Source organism: Mesocricetus auratus, unplaced genomic scaffold (genome assembly GCF_017639785.1).
Source record: "Mesocricetus auratus isolate SY011 unplaced genomic scaffold, BCM_Maur_2.0 Super-Scaffold_100004, whole genome shotgun sequence".
NCBI classification, from domain to species: Eukaryota; Metazoa; Chordata; class Mammalia; order Rodentia; family Cricetidae; genus Mesocricetus; species Mesocricetus auratus.
The window spans coordinates 88877994-88900783 of NW_024429189.1; the positions used below are offsets into that span (position 1 = coordinate 88877994).

The following is a 22790-nucleotide window of genomic DNA, read 5'->3' on the forward strand; positions in this document are numbered from 1 at the left end:
TCTGCCTGCATACCAGAAGAGGGCACCAGATTGAATTGTAGATGGTTGTGAGCCACCATGTGGTTGCTGGGAATTGAACTCAAGACCTCTGGAAGAGCAGTCAGTGCTCTTAACCTCTGAGCCATCTCTCCAGCCCCAGTCTGTTCTTTTAAATGGTTGATACAGTGCTTCCTTCTCATACTATCTTGTTACAGAAGGATTGGTCAGGGCTCTTCAAGCAAACAACAAATAAGATATGTATGTGTGTGTATGTGCAGATATACAGAGGTGGGGGAAGGCGAAGAGGGCAGTTTATTTTATGTTAAGCAACTGGCTCCTATGGTTGAATGGTCTGGAAAGCTACAGGTTTGCAGGGCAGCAGACTCAGTACACAGTTTCCTGTGTTAGAGACTTAGGAAAGTTTCTCCTTCAGAAAAATCCCAGTCTTCGCTCTGCAAGGCCTTTACTTAACTGGATAAGGCCTATCTACTTTATGGAGGATAATCTGGTGCACTCTCTGTCTATTGATTTAAATGCTAATTGTACCATAAAACCCTTCACAACAACCCACCCTGTGAGCAACATCTGCATGGGTGTTTGACCAGACAGCCGAGTACACTAATGCAGCCAAGTCACCATGTAAACTTACCCATCACACTTGGTTCCTTTGCTCTGTCAAGCTGTTCTGCCTTCCTTGGCTTACTTAGGCTCTCTGCTTAGCTTGTTTTCCTTTGTAGTCTCAAGTTGTACCTGATGCTAAGAACCCAGCTCTCTCCCCTGTCCAGAGGGAAGTTGCTAGAGCTCCTGAGAGCGATGGGAGGCTTGCCTTTCCCTCACGTATTTTCTCTGCTTCAATTCTCTAACTAGAGGTACTCCTAAAGATGCATTCTGTGGGGATCTGCGGATCAGATATTCACTACTGGCAGCATGGCCGAATTGGAGAATTTGTTGTGAAAAAGCCAATGGTGCTTGGGCATGAAGCTGCAGGAACAGTCGTAAAAGTAGGAGCGATGGTGAGACATCTAAAACCAGGTCAGTATAAATGTCACTGTCTGCTAAGCACAGAGGTACAGCAGTGGGCAAGAGAGTACTGGGTCCCTGCATGTAGGAATCTTACCTTCTACCTCAGGGAGACACAGACTGGGGACAAAAAGCAGGTACTTAGTCATAATGTGTGGTAGAGAATGCAGCATTTCATGTCTAGACCCCTGTCTCCTTTGAAAAAGAGATGGAGAATGTGAAATGAATCAGAAAAGGGGATTGAGAAAGTGTTCCTGTCATGTAAGCTGCAAACTGCTTGCAAATACTAAGAATTAAGACTTTAAAATTTTTCTTTTAATTAATTATTCATTTAGTTTTGAGACAGTGCCTCATTCTGTAGCCCAGGCTGGCCCAGACCTCACTTTGTCAAGAACCAACTTGGCTAAGAACTCTTTATAGCCCAGGCTAGCCTCTATCTCAAGGTGATCCTTTTGTCCTGCCTCCAGAGTACTATTATTAAAAGCATGAGCATGTGTGTGGCTTACATCATTTCCAGGTGTGAGTCTATTTCCTGTAGGCATACTCTTTTTTTTTTCTTTCGGTTTTTTTTTTTCAAGACAGGGTTTCTCTATATTGTTTTGGAGGCTGTCCTGGAACTCACTCTGTAGACCAGGTTGGCCTCGAACTCTCAGAGGCATACTCTCAGTAGGCATACTCTTTAATCACTGAAAATCCAAAGAAAGGCTGTGTTATGAGAGAATGAGTACGCTGCATCTTGGGATGCAAAGTACACAATCAGCTTTCCTGCAACAGATCTATCCCAGCCCTACACTCTAGACCAGTGGGTCTTGAACCAGGACATCAGATATCCTGCATATCAGGTATTTATACTACAATTCATAACAGTAGCAAAATTACAGTTAGGAAATAGCAGCAAAGTAATTTGATGGTTGGAGGTCACCACAACATGTGGAACTGTATTAAAGAGTTGCAGCGTCAGGAGGGTTGAGAATCACTGCCCTAGAATCTTTGAATTAGAAAGATCTTGATTTTCTTTTCAGATACAGGCTCTCCTAGTCCAGCTGGCTTCCATCTTGCCATGTAGCCAAGGATGAGCTTGAAATCCTGCCATTCCTGCTTCTTAGTCACTTAATTTTTATCTCAGAGTACATTTTAGCTTCAACAAGGCTAAGCCTCACACCCAACCTTTAAGCTAGTCAACTAACCTGACTTTCACTCCAAAGCTTTTTTTTTATTTTAATAGATTTTTAAAAATTCTCTAACAGTTTCATGCTTATAAATAATATATCCCATCCACTTTTGCCCCCAGAATCCAGGAGTTTCCAACTTGCCCACCCTTGACTCTGCCTTAAAAAAACAAACAAAAAGAAAAAAAAAAAACCAGACAGAGTTCCATTAGTACTGCTTGTTGGAATGTTGACTGATCTTGTAGACTTGATCTTGTATGGTCTTGTGCAGGTAGCCACAGCTGTGAGTACAAACAGCCATGCCAGGTCTGGAAGACAGCATTTCACAGCTCTCCTCCTCATACTCTGGCTCTTACATCCTTTAACTACCTCTTCCAAAGTGATTGCTGAACCCTGGGGTATGGGGTTGGTATAGATGTCCCATTTAGGGATGAACACTCATTTGTTCTCATCCCTTTGACCAGTTATGAGTCTCTATAGTAACTGCTGACTACTGCAGAGAGAAGCCTTCCTGACCAAGGTTTAGGGCAGCTCTAATCTATGTGTATAAACATAAGTATTTAAAAGGTGGCTTGACAACACATTCATGTAGCGTGACAACACTGGTAAGTTTCTCCTTAGGGCCTGTAATACAGCCTTTGATTTTTTATTAGATGGCTAGGAAAACAGCAGTTTAGTAAAACCTGGGTTACTAAACCTGGGTTTACTTGTCCTGAAGTGCTGAGCTACAGCAGATGCCATTGTCCCCCAATACAGTGAGTTAAGTCTGAACTGGCATGGCATAGGTAGCTGATACCAACTTTCCTTTGCTAATGAGGCCATTGCATGGCCTGGAGATGACTTGAGATTAATTGGAGGAGGCTGGGGCTTGGCAAGAGGGGCTATAAAACAGCTTGGTCTCTGAGACCAGACATGGAGAGGGATTGGTAAGCTTAGAAGTTAAACATGAGTCTCATTTAGGAGGCTTAAGTCAAGGCCTTCATTCATTGTTAATACGAGTTGAAAAAGCGATGGTGATACAGGCCTGTCCCAAAGAGGAAGGCTCTTATCTTCCAGCAGCCAAACAATGACTGATCCCTGCCTGTGGGTTCACTAAATTCTAGTCAGTGCTTAGTCAGTGTCTACAATGGGTTCAGACTTAGGTCAGGTACTTCAAGACATGGGGGAAAAAGTGAGCCCTGGATTCATAGATCTAGTTAGGAAGACCAGACATCAGAACTGCCAAAAACATCAACAATTGGAGGAAAAAAGTATATAGTCAGAGGTCAAAGAAAGGACACTGATTGTGAGCAAGGGTGGTTGAAGAAGTTTCATTGCTATGGGTCTGGGAGCTGGATATGTGACAAGAATAATTATAAAAGGAAGAAGAAAGCTTGTATGTATTGGCTTGCTGTTCGTTAAGCACCAGAACATATAATTATTTAATTATCGAGACAATGCCACAAGGTACACATTATTAGCTTTATTAATAGATGCAGACATTGGAATGTGGTTCTTGTCCAGAGTCACACAGCTGTCTGGAATGCCACCCTGTTCAATCTGGCTCCAGAGTGAATGTTTGAACCAATGACTAGCTGCCTGTCATGTGAGATTTGAGAAGGTTTTGTTTTGAGTTAGTGAAGAGGGTCAGACCAGTAAAATGACACAGGTCAAGTAATGGTTCTGGGTTCTCACACACCTGTTCTCAGAGCAGATGTCTGGGTTCTCACAAATCTATTCTCAGAGCAGATGTCTTGCATTTGACAAAAATGATAAAGATACACAGTCCCTCTTTAGAAAGACTGTAAAATGTGAATTGTATAATGTAATAACTGGAAGGCAAAATGGGATAATGTTAAATTCCATCTTGAATGTCAAGTTGAATATATCATCCTTTTTCTTAATTTTTAAAAAAATTATTAATTTATTTTTTATATTCCAATCTCAGTTCCCCCTCCCTCATCTCCTCCTGCCCCTCCCACCCCCCCACTCCTATCTGCTCCTTGAAGAGAGTAAGGCCTCCCCTAGGAAGTCTGTTGCATCATCTCGTTGAGACAGGACCAAGGTACCTCCCCAACCCCCCCACCCCGAGTCTAGGCAGAGCAAGGTATCATGATGGGTATTGTTCCGTGAGCAGCAGAGAAAGTACAGGGTGAGGACAGCTGAGGAAGAGTCGGGCAAGCTGAGAGGGACATCTTAAAAACCACTGGGTTTCTGTGGATCCTTAGTGTTTTTAGAATATAAAGTCGTATTTAAAGTTTTGTTTTCAGTTTTAAAAATTGTATGTGTGTGGTGCTTTATCTACATGTATATCTGTGTACCATGTGCATGCCTGATGCCTGTGAAAGCCAGAAGAGGGCATCAGATACCCTGGAGCTGGAGGTACAGTTTTTTGTGAACCACCAAGTGGGTGTTGGGAATTAAATATGGGTCCTCTAGAAGAGGATCCCCCCACGCCATTGTGGCAAAATACATACAAAGCAGACAGCTAACCCGTAAGGTGCTCTCAATTTAAAATAGGAGTCAAGACACTCATGAAAATGATGTAGACAACAGGGAGCGTTGTCCATCGGCGAGAACAGATCAGCTCTCCATGCTACACTCACAGGATGGAAGGCCATTCAGCCACCAAAAGGAATAAACAATTGACGCATAGCAAGTACCAACCTAAAAAACATACTTAGTGAAAAGCCAGATGCAAGGAACACGCACCACGTGATCCCCATGTTTTAATGTTGCATAACCAGCAGTGCTAATCTATAGTGAACAAACTCAAAATGTCAGGTGTCTGGGGCTGCAGTAGGAGCTGACCAGGAATGGACACAGGGATGAAGTTTCTAAGACAGTGGCACTGTCTGTGCATCTTGAGGGACGTTTTCCTCACACAGGAAAAAGTGTCTATCAGATTCATCTAATGACACTTACGACATGTGTGGCTCATTATACCTAATTTTCATTTAAACACAAAGAAGTATAAGATGTTATTAGATTCTAGTAAATGATTGACAGGCTGAAGAGTAATGGACATTTTCAATAAACTAGAAAATTCACTAGAAAAGATGGGAGAGGCTGGAGCAGTGGCTCAGCAGATAAGAGCACTGGCTGCTCTTCCAAAGAAGGTGGGTTCAATTCCCAGCACCCACACACAGCTCACAGCTGTCTGTAACTCTAGTCCCAGGGGAACCAGCACCCTCTGGCCTCTGAGCACCGTGGGCCCATCAGCTGACTCCAGAGTAAGCATACACCAGGCCATGATAGCTCTTTGTTTCTCCTTGAAAATGCTTTTTTTATACAATATATTCTGATCACGGTTTCCCCTCCCCCACCTCCTTCCATGATAGCACTTCTATTTGTAGAGGCCTTGCCTCGTATTTTCACAAGTGAAGAAAAAAATGTGTGCCACCTCTCTGTAGTAGATACCCCTTTTGTAACAAATTGCGATAGGAGAACCTGCTGGGTTTGTCTTTTAGAGATAGGGCAGGCTGACTTATCTCTAGGTGGAGAAGTGGGCTGGCCTGGCTCTCTGCTTTCAGAGTGTGAAGCTTTGCTGGGTCCCCTTGAGCAGCACTGAGAGACCTGGGTGTGGCGGTTTACAGATGGCAGACATCTGTAATCGCAGCACTCGGAAAGCCATGAGTTGATGGGCAGCCTGGTTTACAGAGTGAGACAGAAGACCTCAGCGAAGGGAGGGGAGGAGGAGAGGAGAGAAGGCACCAACAGGTTGGGCTTGCCTAAGGGTTCCCAGAGGGGATGTTCTTTAGGCTAGACTGGGCGTCTGCTGTCAGCCGGTGAGCTGCATGGCATGCCTTCATAGCTTTTCTGACCCCGCTCCTGTTCTCAGAGGTTGGAAAGAAGAACCAGAGTGAGCAGGGATGAGGCTCTGCTTCTGTTCTTAGATGTGGCCAACTTCGTTCTCCTCTCCAGGTGATCGGGTTGCCATTGAGCCCGGTGTTCCCCGAGAAACAGACGAATTCTGCAAGAATGGCCGATACAATCTGACCCCGTCCATCTTCTTCTGTGCTACACCCCCAGATGACGGGAACCTCTGTCGATTCTACAAGCACAATGCTGATTTCTGCTACAAGTTAGTGCCTAAAGCGGCTTGTACCCCCAGAGAGAGAGAGAGAGAGAGAGGGAGAGGTGTGTGTGTGTGTGTGTGTGTGTGTGAGAGAGAGAGAGAGAGAGAGAGAGAGAGAGAGAGAGAGAGAGTGTGTGTGTGTGTGTGTGTGTGTGTGAGAGAGAGAGAGAGAGAGAGAAAGAGAGAGAAAGAGAGAGAGAGAGAGGTGTGTGTGTGTGTGTGTGTGTCTGCTTTGTGAACCACCACACCCAGCTCAGCATTAATTTTAAACGCAAGGCACTAAAGGCAGGCCTTTCCTTCTTGGTGGCACTGAGGGAAGGTAGCCTGCCTGGGGCTCAGTCTGATTCCCAGAGGTCTTTCAGGGTATCTTCCCATTATCTGGAACAGTAATAAGAAATCATCACCAGAATCACTCACCTCGTTCAGCCATTCTGGAGAGAACTTGCCATAACTCACCCTTCATTTTAGTTTCCATTGCAGCCACAGAGAGGAAAGGTATAGCAGGGGTGGTGTCTGCCCCTTTAATCCCAGCACTCTGGAGGCTGAGGCAGGCCTGGCCTATGTAGGTAGTTCAGGCCAGCCAGAGTTATATATCAAGACCCTGTCTGAGGCAGGGAGGGAGGGAAGAAGGGAGAGGGGAGAGGGAGGAGGAGGAGAGGACTAACGAACAATAGGCCTCTGCATCAACCAATAACACGAGGTTTTACTGAGGAGCCCGTGTGGTCCAGGGGCATGAGTCCTGGCATGCTAGGTCTGTTCCCTCCTTGTGACTTTTTTCTGTTAACCGGCAGAAGACTAAATTAGGCAATGCATGGAGAGTCCTGATTATTACTCCATACATGTGCTTTACATGCCCAATGAATGAATTGCACAGCCAAGGTGCAAACTGCCCTTCCCTTGCTGGGACAGTGTTGAGTTGAGAAGCTACATCTGAGAAGTTCAACGTCCCACATAGTGTACCATGGAGCCGAAGGCTGCTGGCATGCTGTTCCCCTCTCGCCAACCCAAGTGTTTTTCCCTCTGTCTAGCCTGACCCCAGAGGGAGCTCTCATAGGGGTTTGTGTGATGGAGGCTAAATGTACTGCCAAGCACAGGGATGGTCTGACAGGTCTGACTGACAAGTTTGTTTGGTTTTCTCTCTTTTTTTTCACTTTTTGTTTTGATTTCTTCTTCTCTTTCTGTTCTTCTTTCTCTTTTTCCTTGTCTTCCTCTTCTTCTTCCTCCCCCTTTCTCCACTCCTCTTCCTCCTTCAACATGATCTCAGTCACTATGTAGTCCAGGCCAACATCAAACTCATACCTGCTTCTGCTGCCCGAGTTGCTGAGGTTGCAGACAGGCACCCACAGCTAGCTAGATCTGAGATTTTCTAGCACTGCTTGGAAACTCAAGAGAGGAGACAGGCTAGAGACCCTGTGGGAATGATGGAGGCCAGCACCCAGGACTGTGCTTGGAGAAAGCAGGCGGTGCAGGTTGGATATGCCTTTCAGTGAGGGATTCCTAAGTCAGCCATCTTTCTCTGGGTCCTTTGCCAAGTCAAGCCTCAGCCTTTCGTGGAAGGCAGAGCAGCACAGTGGTAATACAGTATGACCTTGACCGAGGTCTTTAAGGTTTGAAATCGTCAATAGTCTTGCCTGTAGAATGGACATCATGATAGCATCTCCCATCCCCAGAATAGCCAAAGAATTCAGTGAAAAGAGTATATATCAAGCCTTCCACATGGCACATGGCAGGTGCTCAGTGTTGACTCTTAAGCTTTGGTCTTGCAGTCTGAGGGCGGAGGTCCAGGTTCAGGGCTGAGAAGGGAGGCTTGGCTGGGATGGGCTGGGTGTTGGTTTGTAAGATGGTGTATGGAAGTAGAGGTGAATGATACACTGGTTATCGGCAGTCATGGCAGATATAAGGGGAATCTCTAGTGGCCATGTAGCGTCTGCCTTTCTTCTTAGGCATCCTTCTGCCCCTTCCCAGAGTGGCACTGCCCTAACCTCCCTCTTGACCCTGTTTCTGAGATTCCCACACGACCACTGTATCTGCATTTCCGTCCCCATATCTTCAGGTGTGTAGCTTTCTCCTTGGATTCTTGACCATCCTTTACCCTCTTATCTGTTCCCTGAACCTTGTTGTAAAAACCACCAAGTTGCCTGTCCTGGTGTTTGTAAGTTACAAAGGCCCAGGTCAACAAGACCCGTAGTTCTCTCATACCTGTCTCCTGGTCAGTGGCTGACAGGCTGCTCTTAGACCCCTGGTCTTGTGCCAACCTGCCCAGAGCCTTGCTCTCGCCTGGTGCAGGTGTGAGGAAGCAGCACCTGACTGACAGAATACTCAGACTGTGGTCTCTCCACTCCCGTCTCACTCTTGTCCTCTTGTTGTTCTTATTCTACAGAGAGGTCAAAGAGAGGCAGGAACACTCACCTTAGAAAAGTTCCTGGCTCTGTAGGAAGACGTGAGGGGCAGGATGTTGCATCTGAGAGTATGTGTATATGTGTGGACAAGGGGAGTGGTCCTTGAGAGTTCAGGAATCTTCCTTGTTTCATTTTTCCCTTAGATAGAATGTGCCCATGGGGTGAGCAGAGTGTGGCTTAGCATGTGGGGCATGATGGGAAAGAGGCAGAGGCTGCACAGTCTATTCTGAGGACCTACAACACTGACAAGAGGATGGTGGGGTGAACGCAAGTCTAGCTGCCACATTAATTTCTTTGAGGAACTTGTAGATTTTCGTGTTTGTTTTCGTGTTGCTGGGAACTAAGTAAACATTGAATAGCAAGGAGCCGGCAGAAATAAAATAGTCCCCAAGTTTCTTGTACCAGGAGGCATCTGATGTGGGCCAGATGAGGGCAGTCAGGACTCCTTGGCTTGAGTCTTCCTGGAAATCAACCTTGCAGTCTTGTCACTGAGCTTTAGTTTTGTCTTCTGAAGAATAAGGGTGAAAACAAGGCCTGCCCTGCCGCCTGCCTGCCTGCCAGGGTTAGATGAGCTAATGGGCGAGAAAGCATTCTAGTCTGCCAAGCTCCCGCAAACACTCACTGTCACCATTCGAGAGATTGTGGATGCGGTTGAGATGCCAGTGGGCTCAGAAGAGAAAACCACTGTGGTGAAGGTGACACACTGTTAAATCAGCTTTGTGGAACAGTGCCTGCTGCCATCGCAACCAGTCATGGAGCAGGCAGCTGTGGTTCTGGAATATATGATGGGGGTGATAGCAGAGAGATGGTCACAGTTAAGTCACCTCTTGGCAAAGTGACTAATGGTAGGGACTACTAGAGCGAAGCCAGACATGCTGAAAAGTCAAGAGGCTGAAATGCTAGAGTGTGGTTGTGTTAGCCATTTGTTGAGTGAGCATTCATTGGTTAATGGCAACCATACCCTACCCTTAGCTTGGGAGACATGTTAGAAAAGCATATAGTGTGGGCTACTTCTTGTGTGCAGGTATGGGATTCAATCCCTAGCACTGGAAAAAAGAAATTCACCAGAAACCATGATATAGTCATTGAACTCTGAAGTGATTTTGCCAAAGAAAATTACTTTCATGGGGCAGAATGACATAGCTTTTGGAAGCAAACATATCTGGACTCTACTACAAACCCTTTGAGCCCTTGCTTTGAACTCTTAAAGCCTAATTTCTTTCTTAGTAGACTGAGGGTAATAACAACTACTGCTGAACTGTTCTAACAGTGTTGCGAGCAAATATGTGTAAAGTACTTATAGCACATTGCTGTACACATAAGTTAATGCTTAAATGTTAACTGCTGTGGTGACCTTAGGTAAATACAGTGTGATACCAGTGATAGGATTGTAGTATTGATATTGTAGCATGGTAGTGTGTCATAGCATCATCAGTACCATAGTAAAGTCAGAGACCCTAACTGTGTGTTGGATTACTTCTCAGGCTTCCTGACAGTGTCACCTTTGAAGAAGGGGCCCTGATTGAGCCTCTCTCTGTGGGGATCTATGCCTGCCGTCGAGGTTCAGTCTCTCTGGGGAAGAAGGTTCTCGTGTGTGGAGCTGGTAAGAAACAGGGCCCAACTGTGGGTTCACTGGGTGGGGATGCGGAAATCTCTCCCCCTTTCTCATTCCTTCTCCAAGAGCTGGGTTTGAGTCTAGACACTTTCTGGGTAGGAGAAGGGTTACAGTGTCTTATTCAATTATCATATATCTGTGTCTCAGCACCAGCAGGCTGAGACAGGAGAATTTCTGTGCATCCCAGACCAGCCTTGGCTACATATTGAGACCCTATCTCAAAAAAACCAAACAAACAGATACGTAAATAAAATGTCTACAAGCATGGAAGTAACTAACATTAGATTTCATAGGGAATATAACTCTTTACCCATTTAATAATAAATAAATCTTGCAATAATTTTTGAACCCATGATAAAACTAGGGAAATATTTGGGGTAGTAAAGCAAAGAGTAACTTTTGGGACTTGTAAGTCACACTAGAGAAATGGATAACCTTTCCCCCTATGCAAAGAAAGTAGACAAGCCTTGTTCACAGATGGAAGGAGTCTAGCCCCTGACCAGGGTTCCAGCTCACTGTCTTCTCCCGTCTCCTGCTTCTGGCTACTTGGAAGAAACCCCAGAGGTCTCAGACCAAATCATTCTGGGTTTTTAATTGCCAGTAACCCAGACGACACACACACACACACACACACACACACACAGAGGAATTCACTCAACCCATTGCTCATGAGCCTGAGAGAACCACTGTTAATATTTTGGCACAGAATCAGTTAGCTTTAGTTTTGTGGTTTGTTTTGCTTGGTTTTGGCTAAGGTCTTTCTGGATAACCAGTTTGGCTTCCAACTCAAGATGCTCCTGTTTCTGCTGCCCAAATGCTGAAATTGCAAGTGGGTACCACCATCCTTGGCTAGGTTTTGTATGTGGCTTAAGACTTTTGAAAACAGAGTCTTGCTGTGTAACTCAGGATAGCCTTGAACTTACACTCCTGGCTCAACCTCCTGAGTGCTGGGATTACAGGCTTTATGCCATGGAGTTATATGCTCCCTTAAAAACAAAAACAAAAACAGAAAACTTGGCCTTCGAGATGGCTCAGCTGATAAAGGTACCTACGACCAAATATAATGACCTTAGCTCAATTCATGGGACCCACATAAAGAAAGGAGAGAGCCAAATTCTGCAAGTTGTCTTCTGACCTCCACATATGCCATGATACATGATGACTCTGTAAACATTTTGTGTTAAGGCTGCAGAGTTGTAGCATAATTTTTAAAACTGTGTAGTAACCCTCCCTGTAGTATATGTAGCTAATTACTCACTTTGGACATTTCAGGCATTAGTTTCCAGTGTTTTGCTTTCTGGGGGAAACACAAAGTAGCTTTCAAGGCAGTATGCCATCTAACAAGCAAATACCATCGAAGAGGGTGGGTCAGTTCAGGGACCCACCTCACGGAAGAGAGATGCTCAGGGTGTCAAGGACGAATGTGGCTCTCTGGGGGAGGAGTAGTGTGTTCTCCTGAAGTCAGGTCAGGGAAATGCATCCAGATCTTCTGATTCCTAGTTTCTGGTTCTTTGAAATTCTCTCCAGCAGTGCCTGAGAGAAAGGAAACTATTTCTAGCTCTGAAATGTGAGGGACCAAACAGAACTTAGTGATAGGAACATGTTTCATAAAAAGAACAATTTTGCCCGGTGGTGGTGATGCACACCTTTAATCCCAGCACTCGAGAGGCAGAGGCAGGCAAGATCTCTGTGAGTTCGAGACCAGCCTGGTCTATAAGAGTGAGTTCCAGAACAGCCTCCAAAGCCACAGAGAAACCCTGTCTCGAAAAAAAAAAATCTTATTGTGTGCCAGGCACTTGGATAGACACTAGCAATACACACACACACTCACACTCACTTCCTGTCCAGGGCTCAGTCAGGGGAGAAAGTTGATATTTAGCAATGCAAAATCTTCTTCATTTTCTGCTTTGTCTAGGGCCAGTTGGGATAGTCACGTTGCTTGTGGCCAAAGCAATGGGAGCTTCTCAAGTGCTGGTGACGGGTAAGAAGGGTTTCTTTCAAACTTGGCACTCCCGGAAAAGCACTGGTCCCTCCCCTGGGCATTACCCCTAGTGACCTCATTTCCTTGCCCCCAGTCCCAACTCTTAAAGGTTGTGCCACCTCAGAACTCCACACTGGAGGACAAACCTTTGTGTGAACCTTTGGGGGACAAATCACCACGTACATAGCTATGTAGATGTAATTGTATACGTAGAGCTGTTTAGATGTAATTGTATACATAGCTATTTAGAACTGTGTGGTGTGTAGAGATTTTTTGCATAAGGAAAGGACACATATGAATGTGTGTGCCGGTGTAGCACATAGTAGGCAGTGTGCAAGGGTTAGGTATGTTGAGCCCAGCAGCCCCGCCACTTGCGCTGGAGTGTGCTGCGTCAGATCTTGCCCCTCCGTTGTCTTTTCTTCTGCACTTAAACTAACTTCTGCTTACCTTTAGACCTGTCTTCCTCTCGGTTGGCCAAAGCCAAGGAAGTTGGAGCTGATTTCACCCTGCAGATCACCAAGGAGAGCCCTCTGGAAATTGCCAATAAAGTGGAAAGTATGCTGGGGAGCAAGCCGGAAGTCACTATTGAATGCACAGGGGCGGAATCCTCCATCCAGACAGGCATCTATGTGAGTGCGCTGAGGGCAGCGTGCTGGCGTGCAGCTTGGGGGCAGGGGTGACAGACAGTAGTAAAGAGAGCAGCAGTGAGGCGCGCTGCCGTGTGACCCCAGATGACCAGCTAACCCTGCGCTTGTTGTCTCATGCCTCGTGTAGCCTTGCTTTGAGCCCTCACTGAGTCACACTGAGGTTCAAATGTGAAAAGCAGACTCACATGCCACTTCAGGATGGGGTTGCCTTTAGCACTGAGCGGTGCCTATAAAGTAGTGCTCCTAAAACCAAACAGAAGCGTGCCTTAGTAGAGTAGGGAATTCCTATATTGTTTTATTGAGGAAAACTAACCCCCAGTAATTCAGTTAGTCACCAAGGTGAGGTGGATTTCCAAGGCCAAATCTGGTGAATGGACTTCTGTCTTCCAGAAGTAGGAGCAGATAAGCTGCCCGTGCCTGATTCACCCCCCCTCCCAATGTTCCACCCCTCCAGCAACTTATGGGAAGCAGAAAGGGAGGTGGGGTGGGGGAGGGTGTGGCATTGCTGAGCAAAGTACAAGGAAAAGAGGAAAGACAAGCCCTCCTGTATGCCAGTCCTCTGCTGGCCACTTCTGTCAGCCCACTGCCTCTGCACCTTAGTTCTGAATCCAGTTAACATTTTACAGTGAGAGTCTTGGGAACTTGCTTCCAAGTCTTCAGCTTATAAGTCAGAGTCAGGACTCAACCCCAGCCCTGCCTTACCACTGGATGGGAAGGATCTAACAAACTACTGTGCTAAGATGGGAGGGCCTGAGCTGGGAGGAGCTCCTGCCCCTGCCTCCTGGACTGCTTCCACACAGGGCCCTGGGCTTCTCCTTTCCTTCTGAGTCATAGCCGGCCCATGCCCAGGGCACTGTGCCGCACGTGAGATATTCCAGGAAGGCTGATACCTCTAGCTATGGCACACCCTCAGGCCTGGAACTCTTGTAGAGCCGTTTGTTTCCTCCTGTCAAGATGCTTAGTATCACAGAGGGCAAGGAAGTAGCAGGAGGGATGAGCAAAAGTCACTTGATTGTGTCCTGAGTTTCTGCTAGAGTCAAGCAGCCTTCTCTTCCACTGTCATAGCCAATGGTCTCCATGTGGGAAAGGGCAAACCAAGCGCCACGCTCTAAGAGATGATGAGTCTGTGCGTGGTAGGTGCTCACGGTGCTTCTTGAGTACCTCCTGGTGCCAGGCTTTGTGTTAGACACACTGCAAGTTATGACAGCAAGGAAGGTATGTCTACTGTCTCCAGATGGCTAGCAGGTCAATGATAGCACACCTCAGAGGGGCAGTGAAACTTAATGGATGTCACTGTCCTTCCTCTTCTGCCATGATATTTAGGAACAGATGTCACCTCCAATAGCTGATAGTGTAGGCCCGTTGCCAGGCAACCAGAGGATGATGTAGACCTGAGGTATTCCCCAGGCATGAAGTGATGTCTCTTCTGACATGATATGGAGCCATCATGCGTAACAGGGACTGCAGAAGGCATGGCCACACTGCCAGTGAGCACAGCAGGCAGTAGCACCAAATATGGACACATGTGAGCATCACCTTCCTGTCTGGGAGTGGCTGGGTGCTGTTCATGCAATGTGGCAGATGTCCTTGGGTAGAACTGATGGCGTCTCTTGGTATATTGAGCACACCCAGAGCGGTCAAGTAATCTGAGCATTCCTTGGCCTTTGGCCAGTATACTGCTGTCCCCTGTTACTTGGAATAGCCAGCAAGTTCCTCCTCATTGTCGGGGAGAGCAACTCCCAAGGGGTAAACCATTTCCCTGGAAAAGCTGTTAATCAAGAGTTTACGGTGATTCAACTCACAGCTTTGACCTCTCGCCCATCTCCAGTGGGGACCGTGACGCTTTTTCTATTACGTATGTGCTCCTGGGTGGTTTGTAAGTGATTCTGCACTTCAGTGGAAACATAAAACCGCCAAACATTTAGCAAGCACGAGTGCTAAACACTGGGATTGTTACCCAGGAAGTGCTATCTGAAAGGCCAAGTCCATGGTCGGGCTGCTCAGAGGTCTTAACCCCAGGAGTGGCCTCACAGTGCTGCAGCCTGGAGTATCCCCTATCACCTGGGCACTGCAGATCTCTCTCCATGGCATTTCTTACCCCTCCCCTCAGAAGGGCTGGCTGTGTGCCTTCCTTTAGCTCTGACTATCACTGAAGTTTTGCAGGACTAAATTGCCCATTTTCCTGCTTGTCCCAGCAGGGAACACAGGATGCCACAGGCCCAGCACTGAATTTACACAGCATTACATGAAAATTGCCAGGAGCTATTCCCTCCTTTAACATGGGTCAAGGAGGGAGTGACTCACTGAAGTCTAATTTCATGACATTAGCAAGGCACTGGATTTCCAGACAGGTATTTAGGGAAGACAAATCCATTATGTCCAATACCTTTGAGGAGAAGAACAATATCCTGCCTGTCTTCATGAGTGAAGCTGTTTTTAAACCACAGAATTCATAGCCTATTTATGTGGCAGCTGCAGTTTTCTGACTACTGTTGCACTCAGAAGGTGACTCCTTATTTATTTTCGTTTTATTTTTTGAGATGTGGGTCTCCTTGTGGAACCCTTGACTGAGGCAAACTCTGAGCCCACATTGGTCTTGAACTCTCAGCAATCTCCCTGCGTTAGCCTCCTTGGTGCTGGGATTACAGGCTTATGCCACCATGCCCAGCTGATACTGGCTGGTCCTAGTGTCTCTGAATCCCCAATAGTCAGCCTTACATTTCTGGATACCCTGCTGCTCTCTGCCGCCCTGTCGGGTTTGGGTGGCATGTTTGGTAGTGTTCTCTGGCCCTCCTGTCTATCTTGAGCTCTCTTGTTCTTACTTCTTCCTCAGGCCACTCGCTCTGGTGGGACCTTGGTGATTGTAGGAATGGGCTCCGAGATGGTCAATTTACCCCTCATGCATGCGGCAGTGAGGGAGGTGGATATCAAGGGCGTGTTTCGATACTGCAACACGTGAGTATGCTGAGGGTGAGCCCAGGTGACTGGCAGTCAGCGTGGCCAAGACAGGTCCCATGCAGGAGTCTCTGCATGTTTATTCATAAGGGGCACTCCCCGACCACAGTGCCAGCACACGATATGATAGGGCTGCTGAGAGAGAGCGTGTACTTCTTCTTCTTCCTCAGAGGGAGGAACAGACAGGGAGGGGGATTTTGGATCTGCCACTCATCTCCTAAGTCGTCCTCCTTTTCATTTCCTTAAGTAGCCCGACTTCCCCTCTTCCCCTTTAAAGGGAAGAGTTGCGTTTTACCCACCATACCCCTATTCTACTGCTCCCCACTGTGTTCAGCAAGGATGCTCTGGCTGGAGCATAGTGATGCCTCTTACTCCCCGCTTACAGCTTCATGCTCTCAGCAGAGCACCTACTTTCATTACACTCTGCCGAGCTGGGCTGCTAATCTGTGTAAACCGTTATCTTGACCTGTTCCAGGCTAGCCCCCTGATGTTTACTGCCTCGTCACACTGGCCTCTGTAGTATAACTCAGTCCTTCATGCCAAGAACTTCTAGGTTTCATGGCACAAACTATAAACAAGGGGATAGGGCACTGAAAATAGTCTCTTACCTGTAGATTACAGGCCACAGGCCTTCTGTCACTCCAAAAAGTTGACCTTACAGAAGGACCATGCTAGAAATAAATATGGCTGAGTAGTTTCTGGGCTTAGCATTTTTGTTGGACCTGACTTTCCCCCTGAAGGTTAACAAAATGTTTATGATCTCTTGCAGGTGGCCAATGGCAATTTCCATGCTTGCATCGAAGACCTTGAATGTAAAACCTTTAGTTACCCATAGATTCCCTCTGGAGAAGGCTGTAGAAGCCTTTGAAACATCCAAAAAGGGAGTGGGGCTGAAAGTTATGATCAAGTGTGACCCCAATGACCAGAACCCCTAATGTGAATTCATCTGTGCCCTCAGCTTACCCTCTCAGCATCTAAGGGCTAAATGACTAGGAATGGGAGGCCCTTGATGCAGAACTTTCTCTTGAATGGTAAAAATAATTAACTCATAATAAGCAGAGAGCCTTAGGGGAGTCAGTATGCCTTAAACACAGAAGTGGGGACACTTCGGGGACCTTGTAGCCAGAATGAGATGCTTATATTGAGGAAAGTCTAGTGGAGAGAGCAGAGTTTGGCAGACAGGTGCCCAGAGCATCCCTCTTCCTCTGGTACCTTCTTTGGGTGAGGACATAAAGCCTTTGGAGTCTGTGTTCCACTGTGGCTGGTCAGCGATTGGGCCTGGCTTAGGAAGAAATGACTTTGTTAAGATGGAAGTGGCCCTATAGCTGATCTGTCAGTCTGGATGAATGGGTGTCATCTGTTGTGGTTCAGAGAATGGTGTTTGTCAAGCCAAGTATCAGTTGGTTTGATGGCAAAAGGGGAATCAGAAAAGGAACTTGCCTTCTGGATTCAGGATAAAACAACAAATGAATGAAACAAATCCTGTATGAGGTACACTAGCTTACACTTCTCAAATGTGGGAAGTAAGGGCACTCACCTCTGCCCAAGGACCACCTCTTCCTCGGCATTACATTTGTATTCCTCAGCATCCCAAATATCATTACATTTGTAAAGCGGAGGACCACCTTCCCAACCCTGCTCATTCACAGAAAGGAGCAGTGTCAGTTGCTAGGCAACCAGGAGACTTCCGCCGGAAGCTCTTAAATCCTGCCTAATTAGTACAGAGGACCACCAGAGGGTTGCATTCCCCACTCGAGGGATTAGAGTCCCCTCTCAGCTCACTCAGGTCTTGTTATCTGAAAATGTTCCCCTTCTCGTAGGTGGGAAAGGCTGGTGTTGTCTGTTGGATGGACACCACAGAACTTTTCATCCTAGGGCTTTTCTGCATAAGATGTGGGTTCAAATCTCCCTTTGTGATCTTAAAATAATTAAGAATGAGTACACAGTGACTGATATAACTCTGGCTGCAGTCTTTAACCCACTTCTTCAGCTGTGAGTAGAGAGTGGCTGGAACGAATCTGCTGGAGAAGACAGATCATGGCAAATACCCGAGCTTTCTCAAACTGCTTCAAAAAATAAATTCTGTAGCTGGTGTCGGACTCTTGCTGTGGTTGATGCCTTAGGCTGCCCTGTTCACATAAGGAAGAATCTTGAAGCTTTACTAAATGTAATCTCACAAACTGCTAGAAAGCCAAGTGGCAAATATATAATGAGTATTCTGCAGGCAGAGAAAGAATTCAGGCAAAATAGCACAACCCTTTTCTTCTCTTGTCCCCTGCAGGAGTCAGGTTCACAGGATTTGTGTCCACACACACACACGGCAGCTTTGCATGCCTGCTATAGTTAGCTCTTCCTCCTCTCCATCCTATTTAGTTAGCACCAGACATATTACTTGCCTTCTCTGAAGACTCCAGCCTAGGGATGCTCCTAGTTCCTCTAGTAGGAATGAGAAAAGCCTCGGGAGACTTCTCAGATGCCTCAGGCAAGGATAGATTTCTCTGTTAATTTTACAAATAACTACTTTTTTTCCAATTGTGTCCCAATGAAAAGGGATCCACTGAGAGGACATGGGAGCCCCAGAAAGGACAGAGAGGAAGGTAGAGTCATGCATGTGTTAAACAAAAGCAACAGAACCCCAAGACAGCATCCAGCCTTCAGCTCCCAAGCTATGGCTTCCCACACACATCCCAGGAGCAGAGGCTGGGGTGGGCTGCTTGGTGAGCCACAATCATGGTGAAGTATCACGGAGTTGCCTGGGGTCTCCCTCTACATCTTTCTCCAGATGCCCCTTAGAAGGGGCTGCAGGAAGATGGGGATTCATTCCCTCCACCTCCACAAGGTACTCATTGTTGACTGTCTCAGTGAATCAGTTCCGGAACCAAGAATATGAATTCCCCCAAAGCTCCCCAGCATTGGAAGGCGGGCGGCCTTTGTATGCACTCACCAGATACGGCACACATCAGTCAACATGGAGGACCCCACCCAGTTGGCACTCCCAGTACTGGGATGGGGTGGGGTTAAGAGTGGAGAGCTGAGAAGAGGACCCTGCAGGCGACCTTAAAGGGGAGAGGGGAAGGCAGCCCATAGGACCCCCAGGGAGGCTGGTATGTTGGCTCCAGTAACTCCATCTTGCTAATCACCCTTGGCCACAGCGGACTCTAGTGTAAAGTCACTTCTTGACTTTCTTTCCTGGCTCTCTCTTCCAGCCTCTCTCGTGCAGCACAGCCTTGCTTTCTGTTTTGCATAAAGAAGGCACTCTGGGATAATGAAGCCAGAGGTCAAGCGTAGGGGAAACATACAGGATGTGTTGACTATTCGCCTTTTCCTCAGAACTGTCTCTGTTATGATGTCAGCCTAGGCTCAAAGTTCAGAAACCAAGACAGGGAAGCAGTGCTCAGGCAGCCAGCTAGGACAGAGGCTGTGCCTGACTACAGTCAGGAGCTACACCCCTGGTGGCAGACTGCTCTCTATCCCCTCCACATGCCAAATTCACGGGCTAAGGGAGGAACAGGGTGGGAAAGGAGCCCAGTGCAGCAGCTCTGTGGGAACACAGCTATGGGGTGTGCTTTCCAGACTCCAGCGGATGGTGCGCTGGCACAGCCAAGCCCCCACCCCACCCCGGCCCCTCACTGCCTCTGCCCCTCACTCTGGACTTTAAAAGCCAGAACTGAGTCAGACACTGAGTTCTTTTCCTGACTGGCACCTGATAGTGGGCAAAGATGTAGTTGGTGTTACCACCATGGAATTTCTTGGTGAATCCTCCAATCAGAACGGCTTGTGTATCATAGAGGATTCGTTATAGGGGTGTCTAAATCCTGGACCAGCCACTAACTCACTGGGACACCAGGTCGCTTCCATTTCCAGCCAGCCTGTACTTCCTCCTGTGCTATCTGAAGGGTCTTTCTAGACAGTCTTGAGGTCCCCTCATGCACTGATACATTGTTTTCCGGGGAGAAAGACCTGATGGGAAGCATCTCTTAGGATTAACTGTAAGGAGCTTTCTCTTTGTAAAGGGGTGGCTTGAGGGAGAGAGAATGGCCATGATTGGTAGGGGAGGGGATTCATGTGGAAATACCTGCATTATGGATATATCACCTTGTTTGTGTCTCAGGCTTGCAGTGTGATCCTAAGGGGTCTGCAAAAGTCCGGAGATGGGTGCAGACAGGTTGGGCTCATCACTGCCCTGATGTGGTCAATGACTGACTGGTCTGCCAGTACTCAGCATAAAGCTGAAGGCAGAGGCACAACCTAGAAAGGGTAAGGGTACATCAATCCACTCATTGTGAGGGAGACCTATGGGAAGAAGATGGGCTTTGGGGTGGTAGATCCAGTACCACTGAAGCATAGTAGAAGTACACCTTTCATGGGTCATCCCAGGCTTCGTTGGGTGATACTGACACCCCATGGGTCTTGGCTAATCCTACAGGCTCATGCTTACTGGACCACAAGCTACCAATCTACAATGGGCTTCTTGTCACCTAGGGCTTCACTTGTGGGCCTTTTCACAATTCTGGGAAAATCACTCTCCACAATGCTTTTTGGGACACCATCTCTCACTGTCCCTGGAGCTCATGGTTTGATTAGGCTGACTAGCCAGAAAACTCCAGGGATCTGCCTTATCTTCCATGTGCCCAGCTTTGGGATTACAGAGCCTCACTGTTTGTTGTACTAGGCTTTTAACATATATGCTAGATATGAAACTACTCATGTCCTCATGCTTACATGACAGGTGTTGTATCAATTGAACCATTTCCACAGCCTGTGAGTATACACATTGGCATTGAGACCAGGGAAGTCTTTGGGGTTCCAGGTTATAATAGTGTGAGAGGACTTGTACACTGGGAAGCCCTCAGGGGTGACTGAGGGTGGGGTCGTGGAGCCACTGGCTAACTGGCTTCAGATCACTGGGAAAATGGAGGCGATCCTCCACAATTCAAAACTTGAACATGATTCTATGTCTCCAGGCCTGAGTTTTCATGTTGTTAATAACAGTCATCCCTTCCATGGCTATGACAACAGTGCCTGTAGGGGCTGGTGTGGGATTATAGGAAAGTGTCTCAGTTACTATGGAGGGGTGGACCACCATCAGTGAACCTGTACCCCAAGATTCCCTACATCCTATGCCCTCAATGGCAGGACAGAGTACCTTAACCAAATCTTATTAAGTCACTAGGAAGAAGTAAGGGCCATATAAATGTCCCTTCGCTGTACTGGGCTCTCTTTAGTGGGTGTAACTCTGTGTTGTGGAATTAACTGGAATCGGTATTAGGATGCTGGTCTTGGATTATTGAAAGACTTGACAACTTAAGACTTTAAGGGAAGTTCTGAGTGACTCAAATAGGATGGTCATGTTGCTCTTTATTCTCTTACTATGTAAGTATACTGAATGCTGGGCTCAGCTGGCCTAACAGTACACATTTTAGGTGCTATCTATTCCCATGAACACCAAAGTGAAACATGTCCCTCATCACCCATCATGGCATAGGACGCGACTACTAGCCTCAAAGGCATCAAGAGTTATTGATTCTTCTAGGACTGGCAAGGCATCTTGGAGAGTAGAGATGCTTTCCAACAAGCCTTATGATCTGAAAAGATTTGGTTTTCAGAAGCTTAACGGGGGAACTATTATCAGCAAATCAAGAGGTCAACATATGATCTGAGAGGGTGTGAATGAGGAAAAAAACTGAAGACAAGGAACTGTTAATCCAGGGCAGAGTGAAGACAGTGACTCAGTGCCTGCAGGGCTGGGAGGCAGTCGGACTTTCAGTACTACACAGAGCAGCAGGTTCCAGCCAGAGCTTTTCTGGACTAATACCATGTTGGTTCCCCTGTGCTAAACTGCCACTAGGACTCAAGGAAGCTTTGCTCCTACCATTGCTGCCTTCTCTCTAGAATGTGGCTCCAGAAGGAGTGACGCCCCCAAGGTGGAGGCAGCATTGATGGGAGGCTGGCTGGAAAAGTCTTTGCCACCTTGCTTATGCATCGTCACTGAGTCAGAGTTGAGGAAGAGCTTGAAAGAGGCAGTAAAGGATGAGGCTGGTAGACACCTGATAGACTTGGGCTCCAAAATGTAAGAAACAGGTGACTTCATGTTGGGTCACTATACTGTCTTATGACCCTGAGCAACTCATTTGACTTTTCCTAACCCTCAGGCCACTTTAAGTAGGAAAGTAATACCCACCTCAGGGTTGTCATGGGGTCAGATGAAGTCATTTTGAAGTTCTTTGCATGTCACTATGATTGTGTTTACTCAGTGTCCATGCCCTGTCTTTGTCTCACCAAGATTTATTGCCTTGCCCGTTGAAGAGCAGGGTAAATGATCCCCCAGGGTTTTCCCAGCTCTGGGTTCTGACTCTGCCAAGATGCTTGAAGGTTTATGAGAACTCCTCAAGGTGGTAGGAAAGACCTAGCATTCTTGGGCTGGAGAAATGGCCCAGTGGTTCAATTCCCAGCACCCACATGGTGGTTCACAACTGTCTCCAGTTCTATGGGACCTGACACCCTCATACAGACTTAACACACAGGCAAAATACCAATGCATAAAAACAAATAGACCCAGCATTGTCAGCTCTTATAAAAATACGCCCAGGCAGGAGAAGTGTCACTAGATCTCAAGACCACAAAGTAGGGAGGAGAGGGGAACCCAGGGAACTTCCTCTGACCCTTCCCCCTACCTCTGTCTGTCCATCTACCAGCCAAAGAAACCCGTAGACCCAGGAAGCCTAAGGGACTGGCCATCTCTGGACAGGCACTTCTGGAAGCCATGACCAAGTCTCAGTCTACGTTGTGAAGACATCCCTACAGACTAGCTCAGTGCCCTGGCACACAGAGAACAAATTCTGGAGACACGTGTAGCCTGTTAAGAGTCATAACTCCCAACTCTGAGCCATTCTCTTGAGATGACTTCAGAATGACTGGACTCTCTTAAGGGACAGTCTAGTGACATACTGTGATGAGGAGAAATGAAG

The 22790-nt window shown here is 47.0% G+C and overlaps 1 protein-coding gene across 2 annotated transcripts in view; it reads left to right on the top strand.

Moving 5' to 3' along the window:
• Positions 1-17921, top strand: part of Sord (sorbitol dehydrogenase) — a 32360-nt gene extending 14439 nt beyond the window's left edge. For both annotated transcript variants that reach the window (XM_005068532.4, XM_040746181.1), the window contains 7 exons: positions 847-1011; positions 6072-6231; positions 10109-10227; positions 12155-12220; positions 12674-12849; positions 15701-15822; positions 16592-17921. In XM_005068532.4, coding sequence (XP_005068589.1) covers positions 847-1011; positions 6072-6231; positions 10109-10227; positions 12155-12220; positions 12674-12849; positions 15701-15822; positions 16592-16757 — 974 coding nt within the window. In that variant the 3' untranslated portion in view covers positions 16758-17921. The remainder of the gene's footprint in view (positions 1-846; positions 1012-6071; positions 6232-10108; positions 10228-12154; positions 12221-12673; positions 12850-15700; positions 15823-16591) is intronic.
• Positions 17922-22790: the final 4869 nt, after the last annotated feature.